Source organism: Anomaloglossus baeobatrachus, chromosome 4, assembly GCF_048569485.1.
Source record: "Anomaloglossus baeobatrachus isolate aAnoBae1 chromosome 4, aAnoBae1.hap1, whole genome shotgun sequence".
Lineage (NCBI taxonomy): Eukaryota > Metazoa > Chordata > Amphibia > Anura > Aromobatidae > Anomaloglossus > Anomaloglossus baeobatrachus.
Window position 1 is genome coordinate 267,636,999 of NC_134356.1, and position 22,954 is coordinate 267,659,952.

At 45.1% G+C, this 22,954-nt stretch overlaps 1 protein-coding gene across 5 annotated transcripts in view; it reads left to right on the forward strand.

Annotated features, from left to right (window-relative positions):
* Positions 1-22,954, forward strand: part of SRGAP1 (SLIT-ROBO Rho GTPase activating protein 1) — a 233,729-nt gene that overhangs the window by 178,325 nt on the left and 32,450 nt on the right. For 3 of the 5 annotated variants that reach the window (XM_075344824.1, XM_075344820.1, XM_075344821.1), the window contains exons 5-11: positions 5,906-6,085; positions 6,192-6,320; positions 10,038-10,259; positions 16,754-16,855; positions 18,729-18,926; positions 19,024-19,114; positions 20,095-20,122. In XM_075344824.1, coding sequence (XP_075200939.1) covers positions 5,906-6,085; positions 6,192-6,320; positions 10,038-10,259; positions 16,754-16,855; positions 18,729-18,926; positions 19,024-19,114; positions 20,095-20,122 — 950 coding nt within the window. Of the gene's footprint in view, positions 1-5,905; positions 6,086-6,191; positions 6,321-10,037; positions 10,260-16,753; positions 16,856-18,728; positions 18,927-19,023; positions 19,115-20,094; positions 20,123-21,991; positions 22,095-22,954 lie in introns of all 5 variants that reach the window. The other 2 variants (XM_075344822.1, XM_075344823.1) reach the window with 1 other exon arrangement.

Consider the following 22,954-nt stretch of genomic DNA (forward strand, 5'->3'; position numbering starts at 1 on the left):
AGACTTGTCCCAATGGTGCAAGGTACCAAAGGTGGATGTGGCAGTAGCAAAATCCTCCAAAAAATCAGCACTGCCTTTCGAGGATATGGGATTTCTGCGAGACCCTCTAGACCGTAAAGCAGACGCCTTCCTGCGTAAAACCTGGTAAGCCTCTGCAGGGGCGCTGAAACCGGCCATTTCCGCAACATGTACAGCCAGGTCACTTTTAGTCTGGCTAGATACCTTAGACAAGCAGCTTAAGTCAGGCACCTCCAGGGATAAGATTGTTTCCTCGCTACCCTTACTCAAAGACGCGGCTAATTACCTGGCAGATGCTTCTGCTGACTCTGTCCGCCTGGCGGCCTGAGCGGCAGGGTCTTCTAATGCAGCCCGGAGAGCCCTCTGGCTAAAATCGTGGAAAGGGGACACATCCTCAAAATCGAGACTGTGTGCACTTCCCTGTGAGGGTGAGTTCCTCTTTGGTCCTCAGCTGGATGACATACTCACCAAGGCGGGTGATAGTAAAAAGGGGTTCCCTAATGCATTTGCTCCTCCTTCTAGGCTCCCGTATCGCAAACGTCGTTTCCAGCCCACCTGACCTGACCGCAGGGATAGATCGGACAACCCCGCCTCTGGGTCCAAGGGGGCCCTGTTCGGAAACCCTTCCTTCCGTAGGAAGTTCCCTAAACAATGATGGGGGGTTTCCGGTGGGAGGCAGACTCCGGTTTTTTGCAACCAATTGGAAAACCATCACTTCCAGCTCCTTTTATACTGGATTTGATTTCTCATGGTCTCCGGCTAGAATTCACTTCCCTCCCTCCTCAATTGTTTTGTCTTACACCCACTAGGAGGTCGGAGGGTCAACATAGCGCACTGGTGTCGGCAGTCCTCAGTCTGGTAGAAAAGCAGGTTCTTACGCCAGTCCCATTACATGAGGGGCCGAGGGTTTTACTCCCCTCTTTTCTTAGTACCAAAGCCTGATGGGTCGTTTCGGACCATAATTAATTTAAAAAAGCTTAATCTCTTTCTAAAATACCGACATTTTAAAATGGAATCCCTCCTGACCACTATAAAATTGCTCTACCCCAATTGCTACATGGCGGTCCTTGACCTCAAAGATGCATATTACCACGTCCCGGTTCACGCACATTATCAGCAGTACTTCCGGGTAGCACTCTCTATGCACAACTCTGTTCACCATTTCCAATTTACGGCCATGCCCTTCGGCGTTTCGCTCGCCCCACGGATTTTCACTAAAGTCATGGCAGAGGTCACTGCTCACCTTCGCGAGCAACAGACTTTCATAATCCCTTATCTAGATGACCTACTGGTTGTGGGTACCACGGCGGCACAATGTTCTCTCCGTCTCCATAATGCTATGTCGACTCTGGGCCGTCTTGGGTGGCTTTTGAATCTCCAAAAATCTAGACTCACGCCCTCAACTTTTCAGTCTTTCCTAGGCATGCTTCTCGATTCACGTCAACAGCGTTGGTTTCTCCCAGCGGACAAAGTGGCAAAAATCCAGAGGATTGTACGACACGCACAGAATCACAGATGACTCTCTCTCCGCTCCGCCATGTCTCTGTTGGGGTCCCTGACTTCCTGTATCCCCGCTGTCCAATGGGCCCAACTTCACTCCAGACAGCTACAGTGGGAGGTCCTGGCAGCTGCAAGATCCCATCCAGGGTCCCTCGATCGTCCTCTGATATTGACAGACACTGCACGTGCGTCCCTGACTTGGTGGCTTCGGGAAGAGAACTTAACCAAGGGGAAGGAATGGCATGTTCACCCCACCAGTGTCCTCACGACGGACGCCAGTCCCTGGGGGTGGGGGGATCACCTGGGGGACTCTATGACCCAAGGTCTTTGGTCCCGGCAAGAGTCAACCGCGTCCTCCAACCGGAAAGAACTCATGGCGGTCTCTCAAGCCCTGATGTCGTTTCTTCACCTCCTCAGGGGAACCCATGTACGGCTTTGTACGGACAATCAGACGGTAGTCGCATACATCAACCACCAAGGGGGGACGAGGTCGTCTTCCCTCATGTCCACGGCGGTTCACCTATTGGAACTTGCCGAGACTCATCTATTGTCCCTCTCTGCGGTACACATCCGAGGGGTGGACAATGTCAAGGCGGATTTTCTCAGCCGTCACACTCTCTATCAGGGAGAATGGGTCTTGCATCGGGAAGTGTTTGCTCAAATCATACAGTACTTGGGCCTCCCGGTTATAGATTTGTTTGCTACCAAAGACAACAGGCAGTTGAAACAGTTTGGATCCCTGAACAGGGCAGATCAGCCGACAGTCCTGGATGCCCTTCAGGTTCCCTGGCAGTACAGCCTTGCTTATGCCTTTCCTCCCATAATTCTTCTGCCAACGGTCCTTCGGAAGATCAGGGAAGATCAGGCTCGCATTCTCCTTATCTCTCCCTTCTGGCCCAGGCGTCCCTGGTTCTCCCTCCTGAGACATATGTCAGTGACGGACCCCTGGGTTCTCCCATCCAGACCAGATCTCCTGTCACAGGGGCCTTTCCTGCATCCACGCGTCAAGGGACTCCACTTGACGGCATGGAATTTGAAAGGGCGTTACTAGACTCCCGGGGGTTTTCCAGTCGCCTGGTGGATACCTTGCTGCAGAGTAGAAAACCGGTGACTACCAGTCAGTATGGTCGGGTATGGAAACGGTTCCTTGCCTCCTTCCCTGATGCCTCACCTTCTGTGGTCCCTATTTCTTATATTTTGGAGTTTCTTCAGTCTGGGCGGGATCTGGGTTTGTCAGTCAGTACCCTTAAAGTTCATGTGTCTGCTCTGGGCGCCCTCTATAATTCAAATATAGCTGGGGATAGGTGGGTCATGCGTTTCATCAAGGCGTGTGACCGAGGTCAGCCGCTTCGTCTTACCTGCCCGCCCCCCTGGGATCTCACTCTCGTTCTGGATGCCCTAACCCGTCCACCCTTTGAACCACTCACCTCGGCGTCTGACAAATTGCTGTCCTTTAAAACCTGCCTCTTAGTTGCACTCACTTCGGCCCGTCGTGTTAGCGATCTTCAGGCTCTTTCTGTAGATCCTCCTTTTCTTAGGATCTTTCCAGATCATATTGTTCTCAAAACGGACCCGGCTTATTTGCCTAAAGTAGCTTCACAGTTTCACCGGAATGCAGAAATCATCCTTCCTTCCTTCTTTCCTGTCCCTACCACACCGGAGGAATGCCGGTTTCACACACTAGACGTCAGGGAAACTATTCTAGCATATATCTCTAGGACAGCCCCTTGGCGACAGGATAGGGCTTTGTTTATTGCCTTTCAGGGTTCCAGACGTGGTAGTCAGGTGACGAAGCAGTCCTTGGCCCGATGGATGCGGGATGCCATTTCTGTTGCATATGAGTTGAAACATGAGCCTCTTCCGTCTCCTATACAGGCTCACTCTACTAGGGCGATGGCTTCATCTTGGGCTGCCATGGCGGATGTCTCCATTGACAGTATTTGTAAGGCTGCCACCTGGTCCTCTCCTACTTTTTACAAGCACTACCGGCTGGACCTTTCTTCCTCCTCAGACCTTGCTTTTGGGAGATCGGTTCTTCAGATGGTGGTCCCTCCCTAAGTGTGTTATCTCTCCAAGTCTCTCGTGGGTGCTGTCGTGGCGAAAGGAAAAGACTATATTACTTACCGGTAATGGGATTTTCCAGAGTCCACGACAGCACCCTTTACACCCCTACCCTTTTGTTTTTTCACCCTTTGGGTTTGGTTGTTCTATTTTTTCTTGTCTTATTACTAATTCGTGGCGGTTCCTCTCCATTTCTCTGAAACTAACTGATGAGGGAGGGGGACCGCCCCTTTTTATCTGTAGGTTTCCTGTCCTGAAGGGGGCGGATCCCTCTCTCGTGGGTGCTGTCGTGGACTCTGGAAAATCCCATTACCGGTAAGTAATATAGTCTATTTTCATGACTCTAAAAATTGTAGATCCACATTGAGGCATCAAAACTATGAATTAACACATGTGGAATGAAATACTTAACAAAACCGTGTGAAACAACTGAAAATGTCTTATATTCTAGGTTCTTCAAAGTAGCCACCTTTTGCTCTGATTACTGCTTTTCACACTCTTGGCATTCCCTTGATGAGCTTCAAGAGGTAGTCACCGGAAATGGTCTTCCAACAGTCTTGAAGGAGTTCTCAGAGATACCTTTTGCCTTCACTCTGCAGTCCAGCTCACCCCAAACCATCTCAGGGTTCAGGTCAGGTGACTGTGGAGACCAGGTCACCCCATCACTCTCCTTCTTAGTCAAATAGCCCTTACACAGCCTGGAGGTGTGTTTGGGGTCATTGTCCTGTTGAAAAATAAATAATGGTCCAACTAAACGCAAACCGGATGGAATAGCATGCCGCTGCAAGATGCTGTGGTAGCCATGCTGGTTCAGTATGCCTTCAATTTTGAATAAATCCCCCAGTGTCACCAGCAAAGCACCCCCACACCATCACACCACCTCCTCCATGCTTCACGGTGGGAACCAGGCATGTAGAGTCCATCCGTTCACCTTTTCTGCGTCGCACAAAGACACGGTGGTTGGATCCAAAGATCTCAAATTTGGACTCATCAGACCAAAGCACAGATTTCCACTGGTCTAATGTCCATTCATTGCGTTCTTTAGCCCAAACAAGTCTCTTCTGCTTGTTGTCTGTCCTTAGCAGTGATTGCCTAGCAGCTATTTTACAATGAATGCCTGCTGCACAAAGTCTCTTAACAGTTGTTCTAGAGATATGTCTGCTGCTAGAACTCTGTGTGGCATTGACCTGGTCTCTAATCTGAGCTGCTTTTAACCTGCGATTTCTGAGGCTGGTGACTCTGATAAACTTATCCTCCGCAGCAGAGGTGACTGTTGGTCTTCCTATCCTGGGGCGGTCCTCATGTGAGCCAGTTTCTTTGTAGCGTTTGGTTTTTGCCACTGCACTTGGACACTTTCAAAGTTTTCCCAATTTTTCGGACTGACTGACCTTCATTTCTTGAAGTAATGATGGCCACTCGTTTTTCTTTACTTAGCTGCTTTTTTCTTGCCATAATACAAATTCTAACAGTCTATTCAGTAGGACTATCAGCTGTGTATCCACCAGACTTCTGCACAACACAACTGATGGTCCCAATCCCATTTATAAGGCAAGAAATCTCACTTATTAAACCTGACAGGGCACACCAGTGACGTGAAAACAATTTCCGGCGACTACTCAAAGCAAAAGGTGGCTACTTTGAAGAACCTAGAATATAGAACCTAGAACATATTTTCAGTTGTGTCACACTTTTTTGTTAAGTATTTCATTCCACATGTGTTAATTCACATTTTGATGCCTTCAATGTGAATCTACAATTTTCAGAGTCATGAAAATAAAGAAAATTCTTTGAGAAGGTGTCCAAACTTTTGATCTGCACTGTACATTCACCATAAACAATACTCCGGGAAGGAACTGGGGTGACCTGTGGCAAAAAAAAATGCAACATTTGAAAACATTGCATTTCATGAAGTCCTACTAAAATATCTGGTGAAGCCAAGCTGTGGAGGACAAGTGGAAAAACACTTAGAGATCACTTAAAAACATGGCACATGCAGGGAATGTCCAAATAACTGGTGTCTGAACACTTCCAGACTATTCTAGTTTAGGCTAATTGATACTAAATATGTTGCACTATACATATGGAAGAAAAGAAAATGTTTTTATAAAACTGGATATAGTTTGGGTTTTGTTTTGTTTTTTTCTCCAGTTTCTGTAAAGGAGAGAATATTATTTCTTCAAATATGAAAGATATGTATTGCAAAAAACCTACCGTAACTGATGATTAGCACATATTTTCACAATTAACCAATTAATGTACAATTAACTACAAAGTGAAAACCAATTAGAGGGTTAATGAAATTGAATGTTTCCCATTTCTCCTGCAGGTCATGAAGACTTACCACATGTATCACGCAGAGAGCATCAATGCCGAGTGTAAGCTAAAAGAAGCCGAAAAACAAGAAGAGAAACAAATTGGAAGGTCTGACCCAGTGTTCCATTTACGGCTGGAAGATAAGCACCAAAGACGGAGCTCGGTGAAGAAAATCGAGAAGATGAAAGAAAAAGTAAGTGTGGCCAAGTATCCCTGGAAGGCTTGTGACTTGACCACTTGTCTATTATATCAGCTCAGATTGTATACATTAAGTTATTAATCACCATTTCTGTCATTAGCGCCAAGCCAAATACTCCGAGAACAAGCTGAAATCCATAAAGGCACGGAACGAATATTTATTAACACTGGAGGCAACCAATGCTTCTGTATTCAAATATTACATCCACGACCTTTCAGATTTAATTGACGTAAGTAACTGATATATTTACTCCATCTACATGTATGTCATCAAGAGCAAGTCCAATCTTGTGGTTTGAATAATTGGTTTAGTTGGAATTTCTTGTTACATGGATAAAAGTTAAGGATGATGCAGAAATGGTGAATGAATATATATATATATATATATATATATATATATATATATATATATATATATATATATATATATATATATATATATATATATATATATATATATATATATATATATATATATATATATATATATATATATATATATATATATATATATATATATATATATGTATGTATGTATGTATGTATATATATATATATATATATATATATATATATATATATATATATATATATATATATATGTATGTATATATATGTATATGTATCTATATCTTAGATCTGTCATGCCTTGTCACAAGCTGTACTGGTTTTGCTTAAAGGGGTATTCCCAACTCCAAGATCCGATCCCAGTATGTAGTAGACATAATAATAATAGCAAATACCACCAATTAGAAATGTAGTATAGTTCTCCTGATTAGCTATGTCTCATAACTCATGTGCAGGGATTGCAGCTTAGGTACCCATGGTTACGACCACTCATATAGTGAGTTAGTTGCTCATGGTCGTATCCATGGGTTACCTAAGCTGCAATGCCCTGCACATGAGGTTAGAGACTGCTTCCAGAAGAGTGTGTGTCTAGCATAGTGTCACTGGGTCCTATATAAGACACGACGCAATGCAGTCGGCCAATCCCACACTAGCCAATATGGCTATGGGATTACCTTGTATGGCAGACAAGCCCCACATTGATTGGCTAATAGCCGGCGCTCAATCACCCACGATAGTCAAGTAACGAGCGTTCCCTGAGCACTCTGATTCTCAATCGAGTATCAAGCAGTAGCGTGCAAGCTCGCGCATCACTAATAATTATCTATATTGATTTATAATGTTCTTTGTTTGTGGGACAACACCAGTAATGAGATAATGGGAAAGGATAGTAGCTGTTCTTAGTACACCTGTCTGTTTTTCTTGAACTCTGTGTTTCGCAACAGTGTCTGAGTGATTGGTGGGGTCTCAGGGCTTTGACCCCCACCGATCTACAGGATGTTTAATGACATACACTATGTAAAATTAAAAAAAAAAAGATTCACTTTCTTAGCCATTCACATGGAAAGCGGTTGCCGAAATGGATGTTCATCCAATTTCTATTTTAGATAGGTTTGACAAAATGTGCACTTTGATAGGCAAGTATAAATGTTTATTGTAATATAAAGACGGGGCAATAAGCAGCCATTATCTCAGTGTAAGGATGATATTACACATTCTCTGACAAGTTTTGTCTATTAGAATTATTTTAGTTTGCTATTTGTCATACAGAGAAATGTTCTGTTTTTTTTCTCTTTATGTAATATGTGGTTAACCACTTCTTTCACTACCTTCTCCCACCACAATAATTGTTTCCTTTGTAGAAGCTAGACAGTAATAATATGACTAAATCACTATTGTGCAGACCTTGTGGTAAGGAAACCACCCACTGAACCTCACCAAATATACATCTCAAGTTTGTGTAAAGTCAATGACTAATAAGAACATGGTGAAAAATTCTAATATACTTTGCGTGTCAATCCACCATTGGATACATTCCTGTGTAATGAAGTTAGGACAGCGAAGTACCAGCTGAAATAGCTTTCAACAAACAACTATTTATTGTGTATGGGGCCCCTTAGTTGCTGACTTGAACTCAACATCTAGCATCCATACTCAGTGAGTTTGTTTGCCACTCATCCTCAGGCAGAGGGAGTGTAGATGGTGTCTGAGCATGGGAGAGTGGAGCAGAGAAACTCACACAGGAATATCATTTTTTGTTTCAGACCTTCAGTTCAAATCAGCCGCTAAGGCAGCACATGCTAGGCAGATAAGTCAGCACTTTTAGTATGGTTTTATGTATAGAAGGAATAAGGTAATGGAGTACATTACATTAATACCCTTACAAAAAATGATCAATAATTAAAAAATAAAGTGTAGTTACTCTTTCACGGTAGCGTTATTGATTACATTGAAACTCCAACAAAAGCCATTTTATTTTAATTGTTTACTAGGCACAGTGGTAGCTGCAAAGCCTGTTTTTTCAGTTAGCCCAATTGAGTTTACTATGGGCCTGATACTCCACAAAGAGGATATAGGAACTCATAGACCGCCCTGTGAGGGAACGCATTAAAGAGCGCAGTGTTTGCCCTTGCTGAGCGGCACAATGCAAAGCGTCTTTTTGAGTGATTAGTAGGCATTTCAGAACCTGGACTCCAGGAACCGATCTGCTGAACATGTTAGGAACAGACTACATATTGAATAAAAAAAGAATATGTACACTTTAATTTTAGGGTTTTTTTTAACTTATTAAAATTAAGACTGTAAAAAAGATGAGTTTTAGAGATAATCTTTGTCACGCTCGCCACCAGGGGAAGATACTGCGGCTAGCTGAAGTGGAACCACTGGACCACATGGGAACCTCGGGCGTATCCTTCCCATGGGGTAGAGGACCGGGACTGGGCAGCTGACCACCAGGACAGGGGCGGACATAGGAGCAGACAAGAATCACCAGGGTGGCTCAAAGCACACAGCACAAGCAAGATGGGCAGGCAATGTCTCTAGCACCGACAGGGCAGGATGGACAGGCAGAGTCACTAGCAAAGCAGATGGCATGGCCAGGGCAGGCCGGGCAGACAAAGTCTCTAGTAATAACAGGGCAATCAGAGTCTATAGTACAGGGAGGACGGAACTGGAACCAAGTGCCAACAGGCAGGACAGGCTGGTAACCAGGTAGGGGCAGGACAGGACTGCAACCAGTTGCCAAGAGGCAGGACGAGCTGGTAGCCGGGTACGGACAGGACAGTACTGGAACCATGTTCCAACAGGCAGGACAAGCTGGTAGCCAGGTACGCTCCCGAGGTCCTTTGACGCATACTCAGACTTTGGGAGGCGGATAGAGGAGCGAACAGGGATGCCGGGCAGCGTAGAAGGAGCCGGCCGCGGCGGTGAGTCAGAGCGCGTCCCTGCTGGAGCGGAGAGGCAGGGATGCCGCTTTACAATTTCCCTATAATCAATACAGTTTGACTAAGCATGCCATCATTATTTTTTATACAGATCTGTATGGATTCCATCAAAGTAAAACTCTGTATGAAATCAGTAAGGAGGAGGTATATACGTGTACATATTGCACAATCAAGATGTATTGTTGTGTAGTTTTTACCTAACTGTTCTGCTTTGTTTTTGGAAAAGCAATTTTCCCGCTGAATATATTTTTATTTTTGGAAATTGTACACTTGTAAAGGTGCTGACTGCTCATCAGCCAATTTGGCAGAGTTAAATGAAATGTTTCTAACAGCTGGCATTCTTGAGAATGAGAAATAGCACTGTACCATGTGTGAAATGAAAATTGAGACAAGGTGCCAAGATTTGTCGCCTGCCTCCCCTGTGTAACATTTTTTTTTTCCGATAAATTGTTTTGTTACTATACTATACTTCACCATATGATTTACTTTTCACAGTTTGAATGGCATTGCTCTGAAGGATTATGCCTGAGTTTGTAAAGGATATCATGCAATCAAAAGATCTCTAAAATCATTCACTTGCTAGATTGATATGTCTAATAGGGACACTATTGGCTTGTAGTCATATAGATGTCAAGATATCTTTCTTTTTTTCTTAAGTGCTGTGATCTAGGGTACCATGCAAATTTAAACAGGGCAATGAGAACCTATCTATCTGCTGAATACAACTTGGAGACTTCACGGCATGAAGGCTTGGACATCATAGAGAATGCAGTGGATAACTTGGAACCTAGAAATGACAAGCAGAGATTTATGGAGATGTTTCCAACTGCCTTCTGTCCACCAATGAAATTTGAGTTTCAGCCTCACCTGGGTGATGAGGTAAGATAAGACCTTAAAGGGGTTGTCCGACATAACAAAAATGTTTGAGTTTAAGCTAATCTGTGCTGTATTGTCATATTAAACACCCCTACATTGTTATTTTTTGTTTTCTAACTTTTGTTCCTCTTGAATTCACCCTTTATTCTCTGCAGCTTCTTGTTTACATTCAGCTCCAGCAATCTGACCACTTCCTGTGCTAAACCTCCCAGTCACAGCTGCACCGCCCGGTCTCACTGTCCAGCCCCACCCTCTGCCCGGCCTCAGTGTCCAGCCCCACCCTCTGCCCGCCCCCTGCACACACATTCCCCGTCAGTATATTCTGCCCCAGCACCTGACCTGTTATCACTACAGCATTGCAAATAACAGCCCCACATCAGGCTCTGCACCGCACACCACATCGGGCTCTGCACCCCACACCACATCGGGCTCTGCACCGCACACCACATCGGGCTCTGCACCGCACACCACATCGGGCTCTGCACCGCACACCACATCGGGCTCTGCACCGCACACCACATCGGGCTCTGCACCGCACACCACATCGGGCTCTGCACCGCACACCACATCGGGCTCTGCACCGCACACCACATCGGGCTCTGCACCGCACACCACATCGGGCTCTGCACCGCACACCACATCGGGCTCTGCACCGCACACCACATCGGGCTCTGCACCGCACACCACATCGGGCTCTGCACCGCACACCACATCGGGCTCTGCACCGCACACCACATCGGGCTCTGCACCGCACACCACATCGGGCTCTGCACCGCACACCACATCGTTCTCTGCACCGCACACCACATCGTTCTCTGCACCGCACACCACATCGGGCTCTGCACCGCACACCACATCGGGCTCTGCACCGCACACCACATCGGGCTCTGCACCGCACACCACATCGGGCTCTGCACCGCACACCACATCGGGCTCTGCACCGCACACCACATCGGGCTCTGCACCGCACACCACATCGGGCTCTGCACCGCACACCACATCGGGCTCTGCACCGCACACCACATCGGGCTCTGCACCGCACACCACATCGGGCTCTGCACCGCACACCACATCGGGCTCTGCACCGCACACCACATCGGGCTATGCACCGCACACCACATCGGGCTCTGCACCGCACACCACATCGGGCTCTGCACCGCACACCACATCGGGCTCTGCACCGCACACCACATCGGGCTCTGCACCGCACACCACATCGGGCTCTGCACCGCACACCACATCGGGCTCTGCACCGCACACCACATCGGGCTCTGCACCGCACACCACATCGGGCTGTGCACCGCACACCACATCGGGCTGTGCACCGCACGCACACACACACACACACACACACACACATACACCTAGAGTTATATAATATACATTATCCCCCTCATGCACTCTCTTCTCTCCCACTGCACTGTCTCCTCTGCCCCCAGCACTCCCCTGTCTCTCACCCCCATAAAGTCTCGTTTCTGCCCCCCTGCTGTGTCAGCCATGATCTCTTCTCTAGCCCCCCACTCTGTCAGCCGTGCACGCTCTTCTCTAGCCCCCTCCGCCCCCCACTCGCCCTCCCTTCTCACTCGTGCAGCATGCTGTCTCTTCTCCGTGCTGTGATGATTGCAGTGTCCCATACAGAGCTCAGTGCTGTTGTTCGCTGGTGTCAGGTGACATCCCTGCTTCTGACTGTATTCAGAAGCGAGGAGCACGGGAGGCTGCAGTCATCAGAGACAGTGCACGGGGGAGGGGGGTCACAGTTGCCCGGGCACCATACAACATAATGAGCTGAGGACACTGTTGGGCAAACAGCACTCAGTGTCCTAGACAGAGAGGGCAGCCCTGTGTTTGTCCAGCACATACAGGGCACAGATAGCAGCGCACAGGGAGGGGGGCGGGGCTCATCGCACAGTACAGCCCAGCAGGGCGGCAACATGCAGTGGTAGATTTGCATGTCAACATGGGCCTGGCCATGTTGACATGAAATGACCGGAAGTAGCAAAATCACAGCAGGAGCAGTCACATGACCGCTCTGAGCCTGGGGAGAGGGGCTGACAGCAGGGCAGGTAAGTGGTCTCTATCTACTTACCTGCCCCAATGTAGCCCTATAGTGTAAATAATAAAAAAAGCAAAATAAGCCGGATAACCCCTTTAAGTTTCGTGGTTTCAGCCTATATATAAGTTCATTTGGACACATACATAGAGTATATGGACAAACGTATTGCAACACCTACACATTACATGTGCAGCAGCTTTTATGAGTTCCTAATCTAAGGGGTGCTTCACACATAGCGAGATCGCTGCCGAGATCGCTGCTGAGTCACGCTTTTTGTGACGCAGCAGTGACCTCATTAGCGATCTCGCTGTGTGTGACACTGAGCAGCGATCTGGCCCCTGCTGCGAGATCGCTGCTCGTTACACACAGCCCTGGTTCGTTTTCTTCAAAGCCGCTCTCCCGCTGTGACACACAGATCGCTGTGTGTGACAGCGAGAGAGCGACGAATGAAGCGAGCAGGAAGCAGGAGCCGGCGTCTGACAGCTGAGGTAAGCTGTATCCAAGATAAACATCGGGTAACCAAGGTGGTTACCCGATATTTACCTTAGTTACCAGCCTCTGCAGCTCTCACGCTGCCTGTGCTGCCGGCTCCGGCTCTCTGCACATGTAGCTGCAGTACACATCGGGTTAATTAACCCGATGTGTACAGCAGCTAGGAGAGCAAGGAGCCAGCGCTAAGCAGTGTGCGCGGCTCCCTGCTCTCTGCACATGTAGCTGCATTACACATCGGGTTAATTAACCCGATGTGTACTGTAGCTAGGAGAGCAAGGAGCCAGCGCTCAGTGTGCGCGGCTCCCTGCTCCCTGCTCACACAGCTAAGCGGTGTGCGCTGGTAACTAATGTAAACATCGGGTAACCATACCCGATGTTTACCTTAGTTACCAGTCTCCGCAGCTTCCAGACGGCGGCTCCGTGCAAGCGCAGCATCGCTTGCACGTCGCTGCTGGCTGGGGGCTGTTCACTGGTCGCTGGTGAGATCTGCCTGTTTGACAGCTCACCAGCGACCATGTAGCGATGCAGCAGCGATCCTGACCAGGTCAGATCGCTGGTCGGATCGCTGCTGCATCGCTAAGTGTGAAGGTACCCTAAGTCCATCAGCATTAATGAGTAACTCCTCAAACCCCCTCCCCTTTTTTACCCCTTTGCAGCCATAGCAACTTTCACTCTCTCGCGAGGGCTTTCTACAAGATTTTGGAGTGTATGTGGCATGCAATCCCCCATTCAAGTTCACCTCTAAGGTCTTTGATGGGCTTGAGGACAGGGCTCGGTGTGGTCAGTCAAGTTCTTCCAATCCAAACTTGCCCAACCGCACCTTTTAATGGACTTGTTTTGTGCACTGGGACACGGTCATGCTGGGACAAAAAAAAGGATCTTCTACAAACTGGGGCATACAATTGTCCTAAATGTCTTTGTATGGTGGAGCAATAAGATTTTCTGTCACTGGAACTAAGGGCCCTAGGCCAACCTGAAATACAATTCCATAACATTATGCCTCCTCCACCAAAATTTACAATGGAGGAAAAGCAGTAAGCTTCTCCTGACATTTACCAAACTCAGACTCATCCATCAGATGGACAGATAGAGAAGTGTGTGCTATATCAGTCTACAGTTTCCGCTACTAGCAGTGTGCTTTACACCTCTCTATCCAGTGTCTTGCGTTGTGCTTGGTAAGTTTTGGCTTGCATGCAGCTGCTTGCCTATAAAAACCCATGCCATGAAGCTCCTGGCACACTTATTTTTGTTTGGACCCTGCAGTTATTGAGTCAGCAGAGCATTGGTGACTCTTACACACTTGGTTACCACATGTGGTCTCCAATCTGTGGATGATTTGCTGTGGTTCCCAAATGCTTCAACTTTTCAATTATACCATTCTCATTTAGTTGTAGAATACTTAGAAGAGAAGAAATTTCATATATTAACTGGTCACAATGGTGTCTTCCTATTACGAGAACATGCTCAAATTCAATGAGCCATTATTTCGCAAATACAGTAAAGGCAGACTGTATGCATAGGGAATGGATGTTATACATTTTTAGAAATGGGACTGAATAAAAAACCCGAAATCACTAATCAATTGTTGTGTCCTCATACCGTCGTTTCTGTAGTGTACATTGATTTGGGCACGTACATACATGTAACATACAAAGAACATTCTTATTTAAGTGCTGTAGAAAAAAAAAACATTGGTTATAGGTAATTTCACAGAATTTCTACATGTAATGTACATCAGGATATCATGTTGCTGGTTAAAGATTGTTAATGAAAAGATAAATGCTCAATATGGTAAATAATAAATAGGGAACCTGACCACAAGATCGAGACCTATAAACTAACTACGTATCTGCGTTTGTAATTTAAAGCTGATTAGGTCACCCCATTGTATGGGTAAAATTCACAATATATAGCGAATTCTCACCTTTATGAAACATGTTTCTCTGCATATTTTAGTGAATAGGAGTAGTCCAAAAGGTGTGTACTATGCACGGATCAGTCCTGCTCTTTCTGCTGATCGCAGTCCCACAGAGGCTGACTAGGGACTCCTGAGCTGCCCTTAAGTCACCCAAGGTTGTGGTATCATGAGCAGGATTTAGAATTCAGGGAGAACAGTGTAAGGCTATGTGCGCACTGGGAAATGGAATTTTCTTGAGAAAATTCCGCATGCTCTCAAAGATTACCGCACCCGCGGTAAAAAACCGCGGCAAACCGCACCCGAAAACCGCATGCGGTTTGCTGCGGTTTTACCGCGGTATTGTTTGCGGTATTGCCGCGGTTTGGCCGCGTGCGGGTTGGTACATGTGCTTATTGCATTCAATGCAATAAAGCACATTGAAAAAAAAGAAAAAAAAAAAATCATTTTCTTCTTAGTAGATAGATAGAGACAGAAGAATAGATAGAGGGATAGATAGACAGATAGATAGAGGGATAGATAGACAGATAGAGGACAGATCGCTGCATTTCGCACGGTCGGCAGTGAGTTCACATTACCGGCCGTGGGAAATGACCGGTAATTACCTCTGCTGTCTGCTGCGAGGCTGCATTCATTCAGCGCTGTGTGTTAGTCGCGGCTGGATGTAAGCAGCACAGGACGTCGGAGCTGTGGATTACGCCGGAGCTTTGTTGCGGGAGGGGTTAATAAAAGGGTGAACGAGGCTTGTTTGTGTTTTATTTAAAATAAAGGATTTTTCTGTGTTTTATTCACTTTACTTACGGGTTGATCATGTCAGCTGTCACAGACGCTGCCATGATCAAGCCTGGAGTTAATGGCGGTGATCCACCACCATTAACCCCTTGTATTACCCTGCCTGCCACTGCTACACGGCGGCAGGAAGAGCCGGAGACACTCCGGTACTGCCGCATAATGCATGCAACAGTGCCGGGGCAGCTGCGGCTGATATTCTCGGCTGCCGGAGGGGGAGTGGGGCGGGGGACATTAACCCTGCCCCTCTCCCTCCCCAGCCTGAGAATACCGGGCCGCCGCTGTGTGTTTACCTCGGCTGGACGGTAAATATATAGCGGAGCCCACGTGTTTTTTTTCTATATTTCCGTTTGCTTTCTGTGTGTTCTATGTGTCTGTGTCTGTGTTCTGTGTCTGTGATGTCTGTGTGTGTGTGTGTGTTTACTCTCTGCACGGCTTCCTCTTCCTGTAATGACATCACTTCCCTGCAAAACCGCAGGGCAGCGATGTACATTACCGGAGGTAAACCGCGAAATACCGCAGGGAATAACGCAGGAAAACGCAGTGAACCGCACAGAATTTGCTGCCTGCGTTATTCCCTGCGGGATTTCACGATTACATTGGGGTCAATGGAGTGAAATCCCGCAGCGATGTGCGGAAAATAATTGACATGCAATTGTTTTTGCTGCGGGAATCCCGCAGCAAAACATGCAGCTGTCAAATTCCGCATAGTGCGCACAGGATTTTTTTTTCCCATAGGTTTTGCTGGTGATTCACTGCAGAGATGTTATGAACATTTTCTGCAGCGAAACATGCAGCAAAACCGCAAAAAATCGGCGGCAAAATCCGGTAAGTGCGCACATAGCCTTAAGGGGTGGTTCGATCTCTCCTCAGCCGGTGTGCCATCAGCAGACTGGGCAAGACTGGTCTATGCAAAATGTACAGCTTTTGGACTAGTCCTATTCATGAAAATATGGGGCTCTAGAAGTTTGAGGTGAGCATTTTCTGCATACTTTGAACGTTTCCTAAACAATGAGGTTGCCTGGAATAGACAAAATGCAGCCATGTAATTAGTTTATAGGTGTTGATCCTTTAGTTAGGTTACCTTTAAGTAATAAGCAGCTGTATCTGGCTAACACAACATGTCGAGAAAGAAATGCATAACAGAAGACACTGACTAGTAATGAGAAGCCTTCTGTTTCATGGTTGTAGGGTTATGTGCCCATCGTTGACGTGAAAACTTTTTTTTTTTTTCTCTTGTCAATAAAGGTTTGTCAAGTTAGTGCTCAGCAGCCATTACAGGGTGAACTTATACTCCGGTACCAACAGCTTCAGTCTCGACTGACTACGCTGAAAATTGAAAGTGAAGAGGTAATACCATGTTTCATTATGGTCTAGTACTTGGCAGTATGGCAAATATTACTGGACTGGAGATTATATTATAGTACGCAAGAAGTAATTGTCTTAGTATTGGACAATCCTTTTAAATCTGACACTTCCTAACTAAGACTGTCAAGTCTATCAACGTGTTTCACTTGATAATTGTGACACCTCTTTAGATTGTCAAGCCTAAGTTTACAAAACCTAATGATTAAAGAAAAAGACAGTTCACGCTTTTGGGCTGTGCTAACCGAAATGAAGATCTTTGATCCAATGATAGAAAGAATCTTTTTTTTTTTTTTTTTGTTTTTTTTGTTACACAATGTGTTTCCACACTAGATTGGTGTCTTTTTCAAGTATAAAAAAACATGCCAGTCCAGCGTGGACACGCATTGTGTAATAAAAACTGCTTTTTTATGTTATTGGATCAAAGATCTTAATTTCGTTTAGCGCAGCCCAAAACTGCAATCGTGTAATCTGGTCCAAGACCAGATGCTAGGCACTTTGAAAGACTGCCGTTTTCCGCTGTATTCCAAGGACCCGTAGAAGCACAATAGCTTGAAACTGTCGTCATCCTCTCCCTTCGTAGTGCCTAGCATCAGGTCTTGGACTCACTTGCATTTTATGAATCCACAATAAAGTAAGGACTTTTTATGCAACAGCGTTTTTCACGATTTCATCTCCCCTTCTGCTGATCTCCGTTGGACTGGTTCCTTTCTGGTGAGCTGCATAGAGCCTTGGGGGATATTCTCGCTCCTCCTTCCCCTCGCAGTATCAGGTGGTGCGGTACCGCATCTGTTTGTTCTTGTTGCAGCCCAAAACTATGATTAGTCATTTCCGTCAAGCATCCTCATGGAGTTCATGCCCCAGCCACGAGGCAGCAGCAATAGTTATTGAGCTTTGACAGGAGTTGTTCCTCCATAACTCGCTCAGGTAAGCATATTACCTGGATCTAATATATTGTTTTATAAAGGTGTCACTCTATGATCTGGTGAGCTCTGTTTCTCCATAGTTTTTATCTAAAATCTATTAGTTGTCATTGTCACATGTTGGACCGTTCCCAGTTTCAGTGAAAACCACACCGTGTTTATGTGATGTTGCACCCCTGTCAGACAAGGAGCATAAAGCATCTAAAACACCATAATAAATATAGTGACAGTCCTCTTTCTGCTTCTTGTCTGACAAGGGCCTTGACATCACCTAAAAGGATGTGGCATATGCTGAAAAGGGGAATGGTCCAACACGTGACTCCATGACAACTAATAGGTCTTATAAATTTACACATTACATTCTAAGGATGGGTCACATTTGTTAAACCCCATGAATCACTGAAGAAATTTGGCACCTTCTAAGACTGTTTAGTCTATCACTAAACTTCGCAGGAGCCGTTCTTCAACATGACACCAGGTTACTGGTACTACTGTCAGCATCTTGAGTTGCCTAAACATGCTACCATGGCTTGCCGAGTTTCTCGGACTTGGAGATCATTGGCCAGCAATTGCAAAAAGAGCTGCCAGCAGCGGATCTTCCTGACTTTTGTGACTTCAGCGAGGAAGATCATTCCTCATACAGTCATTTAAAACCTCTTTAATAGCATGTGATTGCTTGTACGTCTGCGCATGGTGATCATATTTGATACTAAATATGCTTTATTTAAATAATTTAAATATATTTCCCACGTCTATGGATGCAGTCATTTCCAGAACCCCCCCCCCCCCCCCCCCCAATTTTTTACTACTTGGTTTAATAATTTTAATGTTGAGGCATCTGTTTTACTACTTTATAAATCATGATTTACAATTGTGACCTTGTTACCAGTTTTTACTTATTCCCTGTACACTAGCAGTAATATTTTACCTTGCAGGTAAAGAAAACCTCAGAAGCCACCCTCCAGACCATCCAAGATATGGTCACAATAGAAGACTATGATGTTTCAGAATGCTTTCAGCACAGCCGCTCCACTGAGTCTGTGAAATCTACAGTATCTGAGACATACTTAAGTAAACCCAGTATTGCAAAACGAAGAGCCAACCAACAAGAGACGGAGCAGTTCTACTTTATGGTAAAAACAAAAATACTTTGTCTATGGGTTTTGTTTTACAGTTCAATAACGTCTGCATAAAAAATTGCTAAAAATGCCCAAAATGTTTTCTATGTAGAAATTTAGGGAACATCTAGAAGGTTGCAATCTCATCACGAAATTACAGGCCAAGCATGACCTGCTTCAGAGGACTCTTGGGGAAGGCAAAGGTAAGGCAGTGATTTCTAGGTAGTCACCGGTGTACTGTCTATAGCTTAGGAATTCTGTACTCATTCCATTACATTTTGCATAGCTGATCCTGTGTTATACCTATTGGGGTGCATCACACAGTGATTCAGAGAACAGCTAAGAGACCAGCTGTGTTTTGTCCACCGCTTCCTCACATCTTGTTCTAGTTTACAAGTGGTATGCATTCTGATTAACAGAAGAAGGATTAGGCATGTTGGATTTCAACATGTCTTATCCCTTGTCCTTTGGGAGAAAGGCTGCGAGAGGTGATTGCCCCTCTTGTACCTGATCTAATTGATGATGTTGATGGTTTGACAGCTGTTTCATACATATAACTGGCATTACAACATATTTGTCATTTACCAGTTTGGTAGCCATCAGGTATTGGATAATGTCGCAGTGCTAATGGGTTTTGGTGGGTATTCCATTGGACAATAACATTATTTGCCATTGTTTTGTAACAGTAGAGGGATTTTTGTTAAAAAATAATTATTGTATGCTATTGTAAGCATGTAAGATTAGCATTGTAAAGAACGTTCACATTACTATTCCTATCAATGCATCACAGTAAGGATTATGGATGTAATCTGCGAAGAACAGTTTGAAGCTATCTGTTGAACCTACTGAATGATCAAGGCACACATTATGTATTCCACCATTTAATGACATCTACTAGGGCAGAGAGAGACCTCCTCGGGTTCAGTTACATTTCTTGTGGGGTCTTGAATCTGTAGAGATGAAAGCAACTGACTGTGTTTAACAAAAAAGTGTAAAACCGGATAATAAAATTGTGAAGAAATGTGCTGCTTCTCGTGTCAGATATTCATATTTTATTTTTCTTCTTTTTTTTAAACTATAAAATCAAAGAAATGTTACTGGAATTATGGAAGGGGTCTTTGTTTTGTTCATATTCGTTAATTGTACGACATGCTGTACACTAGTTTCTTTGCTTTTCTTTCAGGCTATAGGGCAGAATACATGACTACAAGGTACGTTGCTGTTTCCTTGGGCTAAAACTACATTGTTAGTCCCTCAGCTACAACTGTTTTGGTAATAAATGGTTTATAACTGCAAGCCTGCTAATGGGGGGATTTTAGTTTATATTGATTAAACGGGTATGACCGTATATCAGCCACACACAATGTGTATATATAGACTGTATACAATTCAATGTACATAATACATTCCTGCAAACTATTAGATATCAAAGTGTCCATAGATGCCCACAGTCCAGTGGTAGGTTTGCGTGGGACATTAGTCAACCCTCTAAAGTTGCCATCTCTAAAACACCAGCTTAAATGGGTGGTTCACGCATATTTTTTATTTTCTAGATCGATGATATGTTGAGAAACAATGTTTCTCTCGAATACCTTATGGTGGCAATAGTGCCTGAGAGGCGCTATTGCGGACTGCTGTTCCCCATGCCTCACTCCTGGGCTCCGTGACCTTGGGGATACAGTGATGTGATGTCAAGTTCCTGACACCACGGCCGGCTGCAGTGTCCGTGCGTGATGGGCTGTGGGCGGTGTTTCACCGCTCGTCACAGCCCATCACCTCCCTCCTCCTTCACAGCAGAGCGCTGCAAGCAGGAGACACACTTGGGCTGTGATGAGCGGTGAAACACCGCCCAGAGCCCAGTGAGTTAGGAAGACAGGGGCTGGCCGCAGTGATGTGACGTGATCATGAACTTGACATGACATCACCGGATCCCCGAGGTCACGGAACCTGGGGGTCATGGGTAGGGCTCTTGTCCACTTGCGATTTTCCTGTGCGAGTGCGATCCGATAAAAAATCGGATCACACTCGCACCAGTGTTAAGCTATGAGGCCGTGTCCTCTTGCTTAATTTTTAACGGCACGACTCGTGCTCTCGGTGAAATAGCAGCATGCTGCGTTTTGCACTGAGTCTCAGCTCTCGCACCCCCATGCAAGCCTATGGGAGCGAGAAAAAAACGCAATACAGATGGCATACACATGTCACACGGATCCTTGGTGAGAAAAATCTATAAACTCGCAGGGCACTCGCATGACACTCGCATGTCATAGGGATGCTAGGTGAGAACAAAAACGCAGATCATACCCATGATACTTGTCCACGTTTTCAGGACGAGTATCGCTGTGATTATTTAATCGCAAGTGGACAAGAGCCCATAGGGGAACAGCGGTCTGCAATAGCGGCTCTCACAGGCACTATTGCCAACATAAGGTATTTGAGAGAAACATTGTTTCTCAATATATCGATCTAGAAAATAAAAAATATATGGGTGAACCACCCTTTTAACTTTCATTCATACATCCAACTGGAGATTGTTGATCAGTTATCAATCAGTCATATATATGAAATTATTAAAAATTAAATAAAAAGTAGTTTTGCTACAATCAGCAGTGAAGCGTAGTTTTGCACTCCAGTAAGGACAAGGTCTCACTTGCATTTTGAGCTCCATTTGTTTGTACTGTTTTAAGAACAGAGAGATTGAATTAATTTGGGAAACGTATATAGGAGAACAGTATCCAAGGAAAAGCCAAGGGTCTCATTGCTTATTGTGCGATCAGCCAGCATGCTGCACTTCTTTTTTTGTTACGTTAATAAAAATAGACCTAAACTGAAACAAGGCAGACCCCATTCAGGTAATGGCACCCTTCTGCTGCAGTCTCCATCAGGTCTGTAATGGCTTTGCTTTCCACATAGATTCCATTCCTCTGTTCCTAAAAAAGAAACTATTTAAAATGCAGGTATGAACAGAGCCCTATAATTGCTGCTTCATTTTGGGTGGCTATGTTTTAGCAAACATGATAGTGGTGTGTATACCTTTTTTTATTTTAAGAAATGTCAATTTTTGCTCATGTTCCCTTTCCCAGGCCTCCAAATGTACCCCCTAAACCCCAGAAACAAAGGAAACCCAGACCCGTTTCTCAATATATTACTAAGTTGTTTAACGGGGATCTGGAGTCCTTCATCCAGGTACTTGTAATGCTGAGGGCTACGCTGTACCTTCTGCTTTCAATGTAATGCCTAGGGCCTCAGCTGAGGAACGTCATTACATTCTACATTGTGGTGGGCTGTTTTTTCCCTTCTGATCAATATCCTTCCTGAGTCTACAGCGAGATGGAAGTATAGCCCCTTCCTCAGAAACTATGCATTCTTCTTGTCTGCTGCAGACAGTGGCATCTATAAAGTGAACTCTGTTACAGTGAAACGTTTAGTGCCGGAAACATTTCCTCAAAAGCCTTCCTGTTATTCAGTTATAGGGGAAAATCCAGCAGTGGCTCTGATTTCATTGAACTTCATCTGTCCCGCAGATAATCCAGCTAGCTCACACACCAACGCTTAAAGGAGTAGTCTCATTTATTGTTTTCATATAGTTTATTAGGAAAGTCTGAATTAAAGTGGTTATCCAGCATTAACAAAACTACTAACTATACTCTCTTATTCTGCCCACCAGCGATTAAGTGCTAATCCTCCCGTGGCAATGCTTGGTTTTGTTTACATGTGGCCATCACATAACCACTGCAGCCAATCAGTTGTCACCTGGGTTGCCAACCGTCCAGAAGTTCTAGGACAGTCTGTAAGTATCGGGCACGTTTTGCCCGGTCCTTCAAAAAATTTCAGGGTTTGTGATCTTTTTGTAGCTTAAGAAATGTATACAGGCTATTTTGACTGCAATTATCATCGTTTTATAGAATACAGTGAATACAGCCGATGTCTTCACTTCAGAATTATGGGCTGTAGACGCCATAATGATTTATTATGGTTTTCCAATGTGCGTAAATAAAGTTTCAACGATTTCTTGATAAACTGCCCAGAAAAAAATAATAAGTCAA